General features: G+C 47.7%; 1 protein-coding gene across 6 annotated transcripts; it reads right to left on the bottom strand.

The window, feature by feature from the left end:
* Window positions 1-176: 176 nt before the first annotated feature.
* Window positions 177-10,138, bottom strand: LOC122364079 (derlin-1-like). 6 transcript variants are annotated; one of them, XM_043334143.1, is made up of 7 exons: window positions 10,052-10,138; window positions 6,275-6,447; window positions 5,913-6,024; window positions 5,399-5,490; window positions 4,909-5,059; window positions 1,728-1,795; window positions 177-1,350 (listed from the first exon to the last, which is right to left on the bottom strand). In XM_043334143.1, exons 2-7 carry the CDS (start codon window positions 6,425-6,427, stop codon window positions 1,165-1,167), a joined length of 762 nt encoding a protein of 253 aa, XP_043190078.1. In that variant the 5' UTR covers window positions 6,428-6,447; window positions 10,052-10,138; the 3' UTR covers window positions 177-1,164. The 6 variants fall into 6 exon arrangements, with proteins under 6 accessions (XP_043190078.1, XP_043190079.1, XP_043190077.1 ...); XM_043334144.1 differs by lacking the exon at window positions 10,052-10,138 and adding an exon at window positions 9,502-9,664; XM_043334142.1 differs by lacking the exon at window positions 10,052-10,138 and adding an exon at window positions 9,617-9,664.
* Window positions 10,139-15,842: the final 5,704 nt, after the last annotated feature.

Below are 15,842 nucleotides of genomic sequence, written 5' to 3'. Positions count from 1 at the left end.
CTAAAACATGACAGCTAGGCAAACAAGCTGGGCGATCGACACAACAAATATCCTGAAAGGAGAATCCGGTTCACCCAATCAAAGGGGAAAATGCAGAAAATTAACTTGGAAATTAATTTCACCCAAACTCAAACCAACTTTCAACTTGACAGGCGGATATTCCACACACAATATAACCATGCGTCATATATTGACAAAATAACAACGCTAGGCCCGAGCACACACAATTTTTACCCAAGAGAAACGCAATGTATTCAACGCATTATGTGCCAAATTTATCCAAGTGATCGTAATTGCTTAGATGACAAATCCTTGAGCAAAAATGCACATTTTTTCAGAAATCCTTCTACAAATCAAACCGAAAGAAGACATGAATTTTTGATGATGCCGTTCGCAACATCACTACGTCACAATATCGGGGAATTACTGGATACCGTCCGATATTAGTTGATAGATCAAGATGCACACAGAGCCGAGTACCGACAAACACCTGTCCACCTGCCCACACAGAAGAGATCACATCAGAAATATAACGCGACTGAACACCAATTTGCCGTGTCACGATTCATCACCGAAACTTTTCCTATTGTGGCATACCAAAACAGCCGCAAGCAACATACACACGGCAATCTTAGGGTAAGCACTCTTGCATCGTGCGATAAAAACGAACTAAAATACACAACAACGTTTATATGTTGGTCTGGAAACCAGACGTGCGCACAAACAGCAGGTTCATCGCCATGTTTGGCCGTAGCCAGCGCTGGTCACGTGTCTTGACCGACGTCAGTACGTCAGCAAACACCGACCCGAACTGGCGGGGACACAGACACCCCCCATTTCTCCAGCCGCGTAGTGCCCGTCTCCTGGACCTCCACATGGCTCCGTCTGCGGTGTCCGCCCTCCCCGCTCCAGTCAACACACACCGGCAGGTGGATGCTCACTGGCCGACCCCCAGCGGGTCACCCCGGCCGTCGGAGCGTGTTACACCGACTGGCGGCCGGCGCCCGCCACCTCTCTGTCTGCCTGCCCCACCCAGTGCTCAGCAGACCGGGTCGGCACCGTCCCACCTACTCTGGGTCGCCGTGACGTGCCATCCGCCAGGCGGCCCCGGCGCCCGGCGCCCCTGAGCTGTCCGGTGTGACGAGCAGCGGGCCCGCTCGACCCTCACTCGCGGCCCAGGCGGTGGCCAGCGCCCCAGTTGCGGAACGCGCCGCCGCCGCCGCCGCCGGCCTGGTTGGCGGCGCCCGGCCGCGGAGGGGGCGCGCCGAACCCGCCCATTCCACCCGAGATGTTGGGCAGGTAGTTGTAAAGGAACTGGGGCGTGCGCAGCAGCGTCGGGCCGCCAAAGTCCTGCCAAAGCCGCCCGGTGTCAGTCAGGGTCAGCGAGACTGCACTTGACAGGGTAAGACAGTGAGTTACTGAGGCGATAAGTCGCAGACACCAATTTGCCCGAAAACACCAGCAGTTCACCAGAATGTGCATGACATAGCTGGACGTGACGGTGCAAACACTTTTGTAAAAAGACATTTATACCGTGTCTATAAGTGTCTCAACAACACGCTTTACGCAAACAATCGACGAAAGACTGGAGAAGACGATGAAATAAAGCATTAGAAACTTGAGTAGAACTAGAAATATAGCACGCAAGTAATTAATGTTTACACTTTACATTACATTATCTCATAAAAGGAGAAGAAAATAAGACAAAATACCAAGACTTAGCTCACCTGAGGGTACTTGAAGACAAGGAAGAAGTAGAGGTGACCGATGAGAATGCCAGCCAGCTCCATCGCTCCTGAAAAAACGCAGCCGTCGCGCATCAACAAATGAGTCGATGAAAGAAAAACGATAAAAGGCTGAAACGCCTAACTGGCTAGTAAATGTTAAAGACTGAGAGCAATATTTACAGGGCGATTGGCATTCAGCAAGGTGTGTTGCGAAGCATTGCTCGGAGAACACCCTTCAGGCCCCGTGATCAATTCTGTTACTTCGTGCCGCTACCTCAAACAAAGGAATTATGGCGACGAGCGAAATATAAGACACCGTGTGCCAATGCCAATGTAGCGTGTTGCTGCATTCAGAATAGCAAAAGATCCTAAAAAATTACCACCTTTAAATGAATTTCAATGAAAATAGTAGCGAATGGGATCGAGTTTTTGATATAGAAGCCGTAAGCTCAAGATTTTCAGTTGCGGACAGCACCAAGCTCGGTTAACAACTACTCAGAAGGCCGCCTTAACAATCGCTGGCCTATACCCATTAAAACGCCTCCAATATGACAAAAATGGCGCAGCTCACATGCAGCACCCGTGACTAGCTAAAAACATTAGGTACCCACACAGCAACTCGACCAGATCCGCTACGGAGCCGGTGCCATCGACCAGCCATATAGTCGCAGCGAACCGACTGCAGTACAAGAAATGCATTTGGACACGTGACAAACGGGGTAAATGGAATACACCCCGCGGCAACCGCTCTGTCTCCAGCCAGTCACGCCGCGCCCGTCCCCCCCCCCCCCCGAAGTATCCCGGGCGACGGTATTGGTAAGGTCGTCATCTGTGGCGTTATCGGCCGAGCCAGCCGGCACATCCGACCCCGCTACAGACGGGGTCGGCGCCGGGCCGTCCCGACCGCAGGCGGAGTCCAACCAGACATAGGATGGAATCAGGGTGCATTCGGACCAGCGCAAAAGAAAACGACCCCCGCCCAATAAATTTGAACGTCTATCTTGTTGAATTTTCCCAAATGAAGTTGAACTTGACTGTTAGGTGAGCAGGCAAAACCGTTAGATTAAGATTAATTCCAGCCGACTTTAATAGTTGAATGCCTTTTCTTGGTTTTTGCTTTTAACGATAAGCAAAGCTATCTATTTTTAACGACCTCTAAAAAACCGTTTAGCGCTTCTCGCTACGTGACCCGGGAATTTAGTGCGAAAATCCAGGATGGATGTAGGAGGTTGGAGGCACAAACACCTTTCGGTGCTCTTTACGAGCCATGGCGTCGATTCGAGTTAAATTATATTACACTTTCCGCTTCACACCGCCATGAAGATAAAAATGAAATAAAACGGAAAACGAAATAGTTCTATATTTAGCTTCGGTATTAAGCTTCTAAAACGCGTCAAGTTAAATTTTAAAATGAGATGGATTTACCACGCAGTATGTGCAACAGATCAGTCAAAGCAGCATTTTCTTGATAGGCCTCTTGCACCAAACTACCTATCGTTTGATCTCATTATCGTTTGATCGATGCTCGTACTAAAAATATTAACTTGCGCTTCCATTTTATTACCAGTAAAACGCCTTTTGGGCGAAGAACGAGCGAGTGAGATAGTGAGCCCTGCACTGCACATGCGGAAAGGCGAGAGGGTACTTCCAACGGGCTTGTGCAAAGCACCCTTCTAACCGGTCTCTAGCGGTGTGCCAAATTTGAACGCAATCGGCCCAGCCGTTCCTGAGATCTGGAAGCGGCATTCTGCACGTGCGCACGTGCAAACGGGGTACAAACTGACTTTTGCACGGCACCCTACTAACTGGTCCTTAACCGTGTACCAAATTTGAGCGCAATGGGCCGAGCCGTTCTCGAGATGTGGGAGCGCCGCCTGCACGTGCGCACGTGCAGTACAGCACCCTAACCGCAACACATGGGAATGCATTGCCTGGTGGGTGCCTACCTGTATGCCACGTTTCAGCGAAATCGCCCCAGTAATTACAGAGTTATTGCAATGGGAACAAATTTGGCACTTCTTCTTTTTGCATTTTGCACGTGCAGTGGGGGTCACTCACATAGATCAAGCGTATCCGACCTTTGGTAGATGGGATGCAGCTACCCTACAAAAATTACCGCAAGACAATCGCCCAAGCGGCTGCTGCCTGTAACGCTTTTGAGAGGCTTATATTTCAGCAACCGCTGGACCGAATGGCCTGCGGTCTTTTTTGCTGGGTAGCCCCATCCCTTCTACCCCGTAATTGACTACTTTTGATACATCTCAGTGACCGTCGTGGCACGTGCCACGTGAAAAGTCAAGAGTGTTTAAGCAGTTTTGCAAAAGTAATGATTTTGAGAGGCCCATATCTCAGCAGCGGCCTGAGCGATTGTCTTGCGGTAATTTTTATAGGGTAGCTGCATCCCTTCTACCAAAGGTCGGATACTCTTGATCTATGTGAGTGACCCCCACTGCACGTGCATTGTGCAAAATACAAAAAGAAGAGGTGCCAAATTTGTTCCCATTTCAGTAACTCTGTAATTACTGGGGCGATTTCGCTGAATCTTGGCATACAGGTAGGCACCCACCAGGCAATACATTCCCATGTGTTGCGGTTAGGGTGCTACTGCACGTGCGCACGTGCAGGGGGCGTTTCCAGATTTCGAGAACGGCTGGGCCGATTGCGCTCAAATTTGGTACACGGTTGGGGACCGGTTAGTAGGGTGCCGTGCAAAAATCATTTTGGACCCCATTTGCACGTGCGCACGTGCAGAATGCCGCTTCCAGATCTCAGGAACGGCTGGCCCGATTGCGTTCAAATTTGGCACACCGCTAGCGACCGATTAGAAGGGTTCTTTGCACAAGCCGGTTGGAAGTACCCTCTCCCCCTTCCGCACGTGCAGGGCTCACTATCTCGCTCGCTCGTTCTTCGCCCAAAAGGCGTTTTACTGGTAAATAATGACCTCAATCGAGGGAAAACATAAAGCAACGCCTTTTAAGTCCACTTTGCTATGAAACCGACAAGACACGACAAAAAAAGGAGCGTGCGATGTATTTTATGCAACCTCCTCTCAGTACCAAGGTCGTGCAGTAACTGGTCCTCCCATAAACCACCTACCCAGTTGCGTCACAAAAATTAATTGTTGGCATGTTAGGCCAGGTTTTGGAGAGCACTCGTGCTGGCGAACGTGACGCAGCCCTACCTCCTCCGGCGATGATGAGGTTGAACAGCATCAGCACCCAGGGCAGGTACATGGCCTTGAACTGGGTGCCGAACCAGAAGCTGACGATGGTGTCGCGGTTGTGCTGGCACCACACGTACAGCACCGAGATAACCATGGGGTCCATCAGCATCTGCCGGCCGGGCGGCGGGCCGTCAGATGCCAGCGGGCAGGGCGGACCGCCAGAGGGGACCAGGCGGAGAGGGCAGGGCGGGGACACGGCACATGCAGCGGGCGGGCACACCTCGGTAGCGACCCAAAAACCGAGCCAGGCAGAATAGCAACCAATCGGTGTGCGGAAATTAACATTTTTCGCACACCGACGTTCTGGAAGCTTCATGGAAGTTGGAACAAGTGGTCAGAAAATGCGTGCGGTACGACGCTGTCAACACATGATAAGAGGGATATAAATAAATCATTTTCGATGTCGGCACTGTCAGAAGTACTGCTTATTAGCCAATTGACAGCTTACCGGGTAGTTCATAAACAGGCCGACCACGACGGAGCAGAACCAGTTGAACAGCAGCATGAACAGGTAGTCGGCCGGACTGCGGGCAAAAATACCTGAAACGGCGACCGTTCATCGGTGAACATGAAACGTATGTGTCAGAAGCACTGCAATTCTGGGAAAATAGCTGACTGTTTTATCAGACCGTCTACAGTTACACGTAACTCAAAAGAAACGCAACCCTTGAACACTTTCGAGTTTATAAAATCAATTGCCTTCAGAAACATTCCTGATAATATTATTGTCTCTTCAATATGATATTGGACAATGGACAAGCTCTGCGGTTAACACGAACTTACCGCAAATCATTTTCTAAAACGGCACACATATATTGGAACTGTACAAATCCAAGATTCAAGGACACCAAAGAAAGTGAAGCATCCCTTCAGCTGACGACCATCCGGCTCATTACAGCTAGACCTCGCACACGTGCCTCCTCTCGGCATTGGGCAGTGCTGCGACCCAGGTCGGCACTCACCGGTCTCGAGGCGCAGTGAGTAGTTGTAGAGGAAGTAGAGGTTGATCAGGAAGTGGAACCCGGTCTGTGGACTGAGCGGGTACCAGAACAGCGCCGTCACCGGCCGCCAGATCTGCGGGCACGCACAACGCTCCGTCAGTGGTCGGTCATTGCTTAATCAGATGGGCGGGCACACAACTAACTCTATACATATCTATTGAATACGTACATGGATGAAAACTCAGCGTGTAATGCAAACGAACAAGAGTTCAATTAAATCCGTTGCATTAAAATGGGTCATTCTAGCATGTGCAATGTGCAAAAGCAATGCACAATTTGGCAAAAAAAAAAGTCTGCCAGTGTAGCCAGATATGCGACCTCACCTGAAGCTGCTTAAAGAGAGGTTCATACAGCAGGGCTAAGTAGTATGCCGATACCAGTCCGAATCGGCCAACAAGTGTGAACAGAACTGTCAGGCCAAACCACAGTCGAGTGAACTGCGGCAGGCTGTTGAACCACGTCTGTATGTCGCTCATCGTGGCGTATGTATGCTCACCTGAAAATGTAGACAGAAATTGGTCAGCCACCTATCAGGAGTTATCAAAGCATTTAGCCTAACGAAACGAACCCACCCGTTGGAAGTGTTAAACTGGAGCTGGCGTACCGGGAAGGTTCCTGCGTCATGGAGGGCGTCGGAAATAGTCGCTATTCCCAAGAACGGGAAACCGCCGAACGAGACCGGCAGCTACAGACCGATCAGCCTGCTCAGCTGTATTAGCCCGCGACCCGTTGGGGGGGGGGGGGGATGGGGTCATCTAAGGTCATCTAAGGTCACGAGTTATAGAGGTCAAATTGGGATCATGTTTGGCCATTTTTGGTCGAAAAAGTTGCTCACGGAGAAAAATCGGAAAAAATCAGACTTTCAACCTAGAGAGTCAAAAATTGCACCGTAGGTACAAAAAGCATAGCAAACAAAATGATTTTCTCGAATTTCCAAAACATCAAAATCTCTAGATCTAGAGACTTCTGACTTTCTAACTCAGAATTTAGATTTCTTGAGACATTTTTGAAATTTAGTAAAAAAAAGAGCATATGTAACAGAACCCCTTACTGGCCTCACACATGCTAAAAATCAACAAAGTATCTCTAAAACATCCAGAGATATACCTAGCCTGAATAAAAATGACTAAGAAATTAGCTGTCTTACGAAAAATTACACCTTAACCCGCGCGGGGCTGGGGTCTCCAGCCGAACGCGCGGGGCTGGGGGGGGGGGGGGTAAATTTTATCCCCCTGTTATCTCCCGAACTAATGGTCCGATTTGAAAAATTCAAACGCCAATCGAAAGCTCTCATCACGAACAACTAAAACATGTACTTAATTTAAAGTTTGAGGTCAAGGTCAAGGTCAGGTCAAGGGTACAAATTGCAAGTTTCTCAGTATCGGCCTTGCACCGTAGTTGCCGAAGAATGGAGTCATGGACTGAGACTGATAGCCCAAAACGTGTTCTTAGGCTACCAAAACAATATTCGTTGCATACAATATCATTCAGAGGTCAAGGTCAAGGTCAGGTCAGGTCAGGTCAGGTCAGGTCACCAAAAAAACAAAATGTAGAAAAGGGCATGTGCGACACATGTTTTATGGGTCATTTTACTCATAGAATTCAAAAGGCACACTCAATAAGTGATATGGACCACCTCTGGATGAATTTCAGGTCGAGGTCAGGTCAAGGTCAGGTCAAGTGAGGTCAAATTTTGAAGTTGGTTGTTAAGGCCTAAAAAGGTGTCTATCTGATGCAGTTTTTTCACTGGAAATCGAATGATGCTATTTTTGTTTCCGTACGAGGTCTAGAACTTCCAAAAAAGTCATTTTTCAAAAAATTTGTGTGTCGTGATGTCATAAAATTCTGAATAACTCCCACATTTTTTAACCGATTCTTCTAAAAATGGGTATGTAGGTGCACATAGACCACTTATCTGACATATATTCCGGTTTTTCGATACACCCAAAATTTTGGATTTTATAATTATTTTCCCAAAAAAGTCAGTTTTTTGAAAAAAAATTTGGGCCAAAATCCAAAATTTTCCAAAAACCGAGATAGCCATTTGATAGACAAAGTAGAATTACGTATAACCTTTTTTGTTACGTCTTGATTCCTTTAAAAATGAAGATGTTAGCGGCGTTTGAAATTTTGCCGTTTTTTAGGCGAAAATGGCGAACATGACGTCACTAAAGCGTCAATTTCTCAAAAAAATTCCGACGGATTTCGCTAAAATTTTCAGGGAACGTGTCAAATTGATGTAAGAAAAGGTACTGAAAGTTTGGCGGCGCTGCGCGCCGCCGTTTTTGAGATATTGCAAAAATTCGCGAGGGGGGTAAAATTTACCCCCCCAGCCCCGCGCGGGTTAATGATCACCCTAGCCAAAGATATATTGATTTCATTAATGAAACAGTCCCTTATGGACGAATGTGGTGCCTTATGGAAGAATGCAAATGATGCAGCCACCTCTGACAGAGGCAAAATGTCAGACAAACAGCATGCAGTTGGTTTTGAACTACGCAATATTATTGGTCAGTGCGTACCAGCTAGTGAGCTTCTGTTGCAAACACTTTTTAGACTAAACCAAAAATAAGTTATTTGTTATGGAGGTGTAAGTTATAGGAAAAAGTTCATTTTTAACATGAGGTTTTGAACTGGAATAGCAGTTTCACAGCTTGAGCTGAGACTAGCACAAATCAGAAGTTTTACGGCCCAACGAATAACGATCACCCTAGGGGGTACGCAAACGAGCGGGGGGGGTGGGCGTTTAACGCCCCCCAGCTCATAACTCGAGAACCAATAGGCGCAGTGAAACTCATGAGGCGGCAAACAAAAGAACGTGACGAGATGCTTCAGATGAGTACTTTGAAGTTGAATTTTGAGGTCACAGGTCAGGTCACAGAGATCATCACATCACTAGAACCACGTTATCTCAAGAAATTTCTGACCAATTTTCTTGAAACTTTGTCACAAATTCACAATATACTTCAATCAATTCCTTACGCGCACCGGTTTTATGCTACAGCGTGGCAAAAAAAGTGGGCGGCGGGCGCGTTTAACGCCCCCCAGCAACTCACGGGTTAATCAGGAATGTGTCTTATTGAAGAATGCGGCCATGTAATCATCAGCCAATCAGCAAGCTGCTTACTGCAAATGCAGCATGGGTGGGTTTGAACTACGCAATATGATTGGCCAGCGTGTGATAAGCTTCCGTGTCAAGCATTAGGTATTTTATGCAGAATATATTTCTTGCTATGTTGAAACATATAAAAAACCTAATACTTAAAAAGGTTTTAATTCATTTTCTACTTATTTTGACCATAAAAAATCTTAAATCCATTGCGAAAAACTAATTTAAGGAAGGTGGTATATTCCCATTAACAACTTCCCACGCCTTGCCTACCCTACACCCCAACCACTCCCTTCTCAGGAAATTTGAGCACATCTTCCAAGTTCGAGTCAGAGTGACAGCAAGGCAAAGAAAGTGGTCTACATATACGTCAACGTTCTTGGTTTTCCTGCTGACTAAATATACGTTCTATATATACTGATACGGCCTATATATACCTACATATACGGCTTTTGTGAACTGTGAGACGTGACAACAAATGGTAAATTCACTGAACTCTATAATGGGTAAATTGCAAAAGAAAGTAAATATGCAATTATCTAAATAATCTTCCTGCATTCGTATTTCTTGCTGAATAAATTATCTCAGTGCGTTCCAGTCCGGACGACCAATCAAAACCTTGACTCAGACTAGATATGATCAAGGAATACAAATAAGTATTCCAAAAAAGAAATATATTGATCAAAAATGAGGTCAGTAGTAAAAACTCTTTATCCCTATAAAAAACATTGCAATTTATATTTTTTGTCAAGAAAAAAAACTAGCTAGAACAAGAGCTAGGGTAGTAGAACTAATGACGTCATTTGATTAGTTGGAGGTAAATGGTGGGTAAACAAGACCAAGACTACGTAACTGCGTAACTGATGCGTAACTGAAACGTGGTTAAGCGCAAACATTGATGACCGGTACCTGCTGTTTCCCGGTTACTGTGTGTCCAGGCGGGACCGTGGGGCCCGCGGCGGCGGCCTCTGTGTGATATACCGAGACTCACTCGCGCCAGTGGAGCTAGATGTCCCGACCACCGGCTCCCACTTGGAGACTCTATGGCTTCACTTTCCGCACCGTAGGCCGCTGACCATCTGTGCTGCCTACCGTCCCCCCGGCAGCCGTGTGGCGCCTGATATGGACGATTTCCGGCACCAGTTGACACACGTCTTATGCAGGGCACACCCGGTTTACGTGCTGGGTGATCTGAATTGGGACGTGCTCCATCCCAGCAAGCCTGGTGTTCAGCAATACCTGGACCTGCTTCACGACCTCTCGCTGAGCCAGCTAATAACGACGCCGACGCGAAGTGCTCCGAACGCGCCACCGTCGCTCCTTGACCACCTAATCACCAGCCACCCGGAACAGTGTGACTCGACCAGGGTCGTCACGAGTCACATCAGTGATCACGACTTGATCATCACCCGAGTGACGGGAACACGCATCCGACGCGCGCCGAGGAGCATCACCGTGAGGTCTACGAGACATCTCAACAAGGATCATCTCTGCCTTGACCTTTTGACGGCCGACTGGTCGTCAATCTACGAAGCTATGACACCATCCGAAAAATACGACGCGTGGCTGACAGTGTGGGACAGTGTCATTAACCAGCATATGCCATTCACTCAAATCAAGGTCCGTAATTCGCCCTGTCCCTGGGTGAGCCATGGTGACGAGGACCTGAGGCAGCTGATGAGTGACAGAGACAGCGCCCGTACTGAGAAGGACAGAAATCCATCTCCCAGCACCTGGCACGCGTATCGTGGCCTGCGGAATGCTGTCAAGGGCCGGTTAGCCACCGCCAGAACAGCTCACTTCAGAGATACATTCAAGAACTCAAAAACCACACACTGGAAAGACATTCGCAAGTACATCGTGTCTGCCACAAAGCGGGAGCCCCAGCCGGACTCCGACAGGTCAGCTGATGTCACGTGGGCGGACCGACTAAATCGCTATTTCGCGTCCGTCGGACCAGACACAGCCGCGGCGCTGAACGCGGCCGCTGACGCGGGTGAGACGGTACCGCCCCGACCTCCGAGGGTGTGCGCCGGCTCATTCCGTGTCAAACCGGCGACTCTGCCCGAGCTGTCGGCTGCGCTGAGCCAGCTGGGTTCGTCGAGGGCGTGTGGCGAGGATGGTGTCACTGTGCAGTTGATCCGATTGACCTTCCCTGTGATCGCGCCACATTTGCTGTACATTGTGAACGACTCGCTTGTGTCCGGCACGGTGCCGACAGCGTGGAAATCTGCCGTCATTACTCCACTTTTCAAAGGTGGTGACCGTTCTGAGCCAAATAATTTTAGGCCAATTTCGATTTTGTCCGTTGTAGGTAAACTCTGTGAGCGTGTAGTTGGAAATCAGTTAATGTCATATTTAAGCGAACATCATATACTTTGCGCTGAACAGCATGGCTTCCGCCCGGGCCACTCCACGGAGTCGGCGATGCTGTGCGCTGTTGACAGGCTTGTCAGCAGCATGGACCGTGGCCTCGTCTCCACGTTGACGACGACAGACACGTCCAAAGCGTTTGACAGCGTGCAGCATTGCCGGCTCCTGGAAAAGCTCGGATGGTATGGTGTGGATGACCATTGGTTCCGCGGTTGGCTCGAAGGCCGAACGCAGCGTGTGGCGGGGTGTACAACGCCAGTGGCGGTGACACATGGCGTGATCCAAGGGAGTACTTTGGGACCGATCTTGTTTTTACTATTTACCAACGATTTACCTTCTTTTATTCGCCACGGACAGCTCATCATGTATGCCGACGACGCGCAGTTTATCGATGCGGATGCTCCGGCCAACGTGGGTGACCTCCGTACTAGAGTAGAGTCTAGAGAACACGCTCAAAATTGTTTTGAATTGGTTTACTCAAAATCGTTTAAAAATTAATCCCTCAAAAACAGATCTCTTGGTCGTGAAGTCTAAGCGAATTCACTTAGAAATCAACGAAACATTTAAAATTCATTTTGGGGAACAGCTCATCAGTCCTTCTCCTTCTGTGAAGGTTCTTGGCATAACTTTGGACTCTTATCTCAATTGGGACCTCCAGATATCTGCCGTCATCAGGCGCTGTTATGGCATGTTGGTGGGACTTGCAAAGCTGAGCCACCGACTACCACACGAGACCAAAAAAGTTATCATCGAAGGGCTTGTTTATCCCCACATCACTTACTGTCTGACCGTTTGGGGCGGCTGCACCAAAACCCAAAAGTATAGGATCCAGAAAGTTCTAAATTTTGGTGCCAGGATCATCACCGGACTAAAGAGGTCTCAGCATATTACTCCCGCTTTAAAAGAACTGGGATGGCTCAAAATTGATGAGCTGATTACTAAATGTGACTTGGCGGCACTTTGTCGGATTCTGGGGTCACCTGAGTCGCCTGAGCATCTCCGCACGATGATTGTGTCCCGTTCAGATGTATCAGAAAGGACCACGCGGGGATCGGAGAGTATGCTGCTGCAAATGCCACGCGTGCGCACAGAACTCGCTCGCCGTGCATTTATGTGCCGGGCTACCACCGCCTGGAACCGCCTGCCAGCCGAGCTCAGGAGGAGTCGTTTACTGTGTCACCCACGGAGGTGAATCGCGAGACATGGGGAGTAGATGTGCTCAGTTTTATCGCATTTTAGCAATTTATAGTGATTTTTAAACCATCATTTTTTCGTGTTTTATGAACATGTTCACTGTGTTTAACTAATGTACTGACTCTGAAATCGGAAGAGCCACGATGTGGAGATTTTTATGAATACAATACAAATACTACGTGTTGTTTGATCAGAATTGTATTCGTACGTAAGCTACGCCTACCATATATAGCCTTCGCCTTCATCCAAGGCAATATAACCTTCATCACTCCCTTCATGTAGGAACAAAACCCCAGTCAAATGACAAATGACTAATGAGGCCTCGACTGGATTGCAGGCGGATCTGATCTGATCTGATCTATTCAGTGATCAGAATTGAATTTGGTCCGGATCCAAAGGCAGCAAGGAAGGCCCGAGGCTGTAGGTAGGGTACGTAGATGCGCACGATGGACTCAGGGGCGTCGCCACGGATTTTTGAGTGGGGGGGTCGGGTTTCTAGTCTTCACCCGATGGGTAGGGGTGTTTTTTTTTTGCCACACTTCCCAGTTTTGTGCGTGCGTATGTGTGTGTGTGTGTGCGTGTAACAAATCGGCGCGCAGCGCCGCGAAATTTGGTATAACCTATTAGGTAGGTAAACCTACCTACATCACTTGCGTAAAAATTATCACTGGTCACTTAAGGTCAGGTCACCATGTCAAGTTCAGTTATACGCAGGGTTACTTTTACAGGAAAAGTTGAGAGGGGGAATAAAGTTCGGGGCAAAGGCGGATCCAGGGGCATCTGAAAGGGGGGTGGGCGGCAATACCATTAGGTTTTTCGTTAGGATGGAGCCCGCAGAACCTTACCTACCCCCAAATCCTATTCTTTCCTCGGTTTTCAGCCACTTTATTTTGGAAGGTTGCCAAAAAATAATTTTGCTAAAAAATATACGCACCTACCTTGGCTGTAAGGGGCGGGGGAGGTCCCAACTTGACTGCGCCCTTGCAAATGCCAATCAGTAGTATCAACCTATCAGTGGTATCAATAACTAGTAGGTATACCCCGGCCAAACATTAGGTAACGCCTGTCTAAAGAGAGAGGTTAATCCGCGCCCTGATTGGAGGTCATTTTGGCCCCCATGTGGGTTTTCTTGAAAAGCGAAAAACGGCGGCGCGCAGCGCCGCCAAATTTTTAGTACCTTACCGGGCATCAATTTGAAACCTTCGCACAAAATTTCAAGTCTTAGGTCACCTTAGGTCAGGAGTAATTGATGTCAAACAGTTCGAGCAAAAATGAGCAAAAAACATGAAATTCTTAAACGCTCACAAAAGCTACAGTTAACGAGCAATTCCAAAGTTCTTTGTGTGGTCGTGTCTGTAGAGAAACGACGGCGCTACAAAACTGCAACCTCTACAACTACAAGGTGGGCAGTGATATCCGAACAAAAACTAATGAAGCACAAAACTTGAATTATTACTATTAGTATTAGTGAGCAGTGAAAGTTCCATTGGGAAAGCCGGCTGTGATGAGGTACATTTTTTTTGCGCCCTGCTCTGCATGCAAAGCAGATGAACGTGAATGCTGCATAAAGAGAAAAGTCATTTATTACTCAAAGCTTTGATGCCTATGGGACAAAAATAACGTTGTTTTTCCTTCAATGATTCCGGTTTGGAGGATGGTTAAACACGGCCATTGTCATATTGGGACAAAAATTTTAGATGTCTGGCCTTGGCGTCGATGAAAAAGTGAAAATAATCGTGAATAAATGGGTCGTTTCTGAGAAAGAACACAGAATATAAAAGGGGGTCCAAAAGGGGGTCACCTTCTTTTTGCGTCAAAGGAGGGGCCATGGCCCATTGCCCCCCTCCCCCTGTATCCACCCTTGGTTCGGAGAGGTAATCCCGTCCCCCGCCGGTTTCTACGCCGACGCCTGTACCGATATGTCAGTGATTGCGAAAAGACGGAAGAGACAAGACAAGAGACGGTCCCACCGACTATCCGATCGGTATCGGGTCAAATCTGGAGTTCCTGCTGCACTGAACGTAAAATGGTTGGATGGAACCGAAAATTGAAAATTAATAATTATCTTAACGCCAGCAACGTTGATTGATGACGAGAATCTGATTAACGATGACTATATGTACAGGGTGGGGCAGCATAATCGGGAATGCTTTTTGGGCTCTGATCATGAGTAGGCATGGCATTATTTTTATAAATTATATTATGGCAATGAAACGCCCAAAAGTTGTGCATCATCTGACATGACTACATCCATGAGCATGCAACTTCCTGGAAAAGAGCAGCAAAATAGTTCGACGGTGCTCCAAGTGCTTTGCGCGCGCCCATAGACACTAATGTTAAACAAGTAAAACAAGAACATTTTGTTTAAAACCCTGCAATTCCACGTAAAGGTTGCTGGGCAGGTCAACGTGTTATCACGGACGATAAGGATTGTGTGGGGATACTTAGGACAACAGGTTAACGTAATCGTCGTAAAATAACTCTTAGCAGAGGACATACAAGATGACTCACTTGAATATAAGGAAGAAGCAGTTGAGCATATTAAAAAGAAACAATGTTCAAAACTTCAGCGACAAAAAATCTTATCACCGACTGGAATACGATAAAAAAGAATGGCATGCCATATAGGGGATTGTATCGAGAATATTCCAGCGGTCATGCAAAGTAAACATCCTGTTGGGGTGATGGACCTATGGGTGGTCTTCAAGGGAGGTGCACGTGGTGCACCCTACTTCATCGAGCCCGGATAAAATGAGCACCTCTGGTAAATACAACCGCACTCTGGCAGACTCACGTGGAGCCGTCGGAAGAGAGGATCACTGACGGTCCAAATCACGTCTTACGAGGACTCTGTCCGTGCTGGTACTGCAGTGAGGACGACATGTTATTGTGTAGGGCACCTCCACCTGAGATGAACCAAAAACTTCTGGTCCTTCAACTCCGCCGATTTAAATCCGACCAAATTCTTTACATGGAGCGTTTTTTGGTAGAAGTTTAATGAACAACTTATCATCAGTAAAAACAGTCTTCAGTGCAAGGTACGAAGCTGATGGGCGATCATGGACAAGCAGGAGGTTGCACGTGCATGCGCGTGCTTTTGGACCCGCCTTGAGAAGGTCATCGACGCCGAGGGCGGTCAAATAGGATGAGGGATAGGTAAAAGGTGACCGATTGATAGGATGTTCCTAAAATAGTGCTTGGAGCTATATTTTTAG

The sequence above is a fragment of the Amphibalanus amphitrite genome, unplaced genomic scaffold (assembly GCF_019059575.1).
Source record: "Amphibalanus amphitrite isolate SeventyFive unplaced genomic scaffold, NRLGWU_Aamphi_draft 000655F_arrow, whole genome shotgun sequence".
NCBI classification, from domain to species: Eukaryota; Metazoa; Arthropoda; class Thecostraca; order Balanomorpha; family Balanidae; genus Amphibalanus; species Amphibalanus amphitrite.
The sequence above is the reverse complement of the archived record's forward strand: the minus strand, read 5'-3'. Positions and strand labels throughout refer to the sequence as shown.

Bases quoted from the DNA above. Each gene is read 5' to 3' on its own strand.
- LOC122364079 (XM_043334143.1), bottom strand. From the start codon at position 6,427: ATGAGCGACATACAGACGTGGTTCAACAGCCTGCCGCAGTTCACTCGA. The intron at 6,025-6,274 runs GTGAGGTCGCAT...GCGTGCCCGCAG, and splicing joins CTCTCTTTAAGCAGCTTCAG to ATCTGGCGGCCGGTGACGGC. The intron at 1,796-4,908 runs GTAGGGCTGCGT...GCGTTTTTTCAG, and splicing joins CCTCATCATCGCCGGAGGAG to GAGCGATGGAGCTGGCTGGC.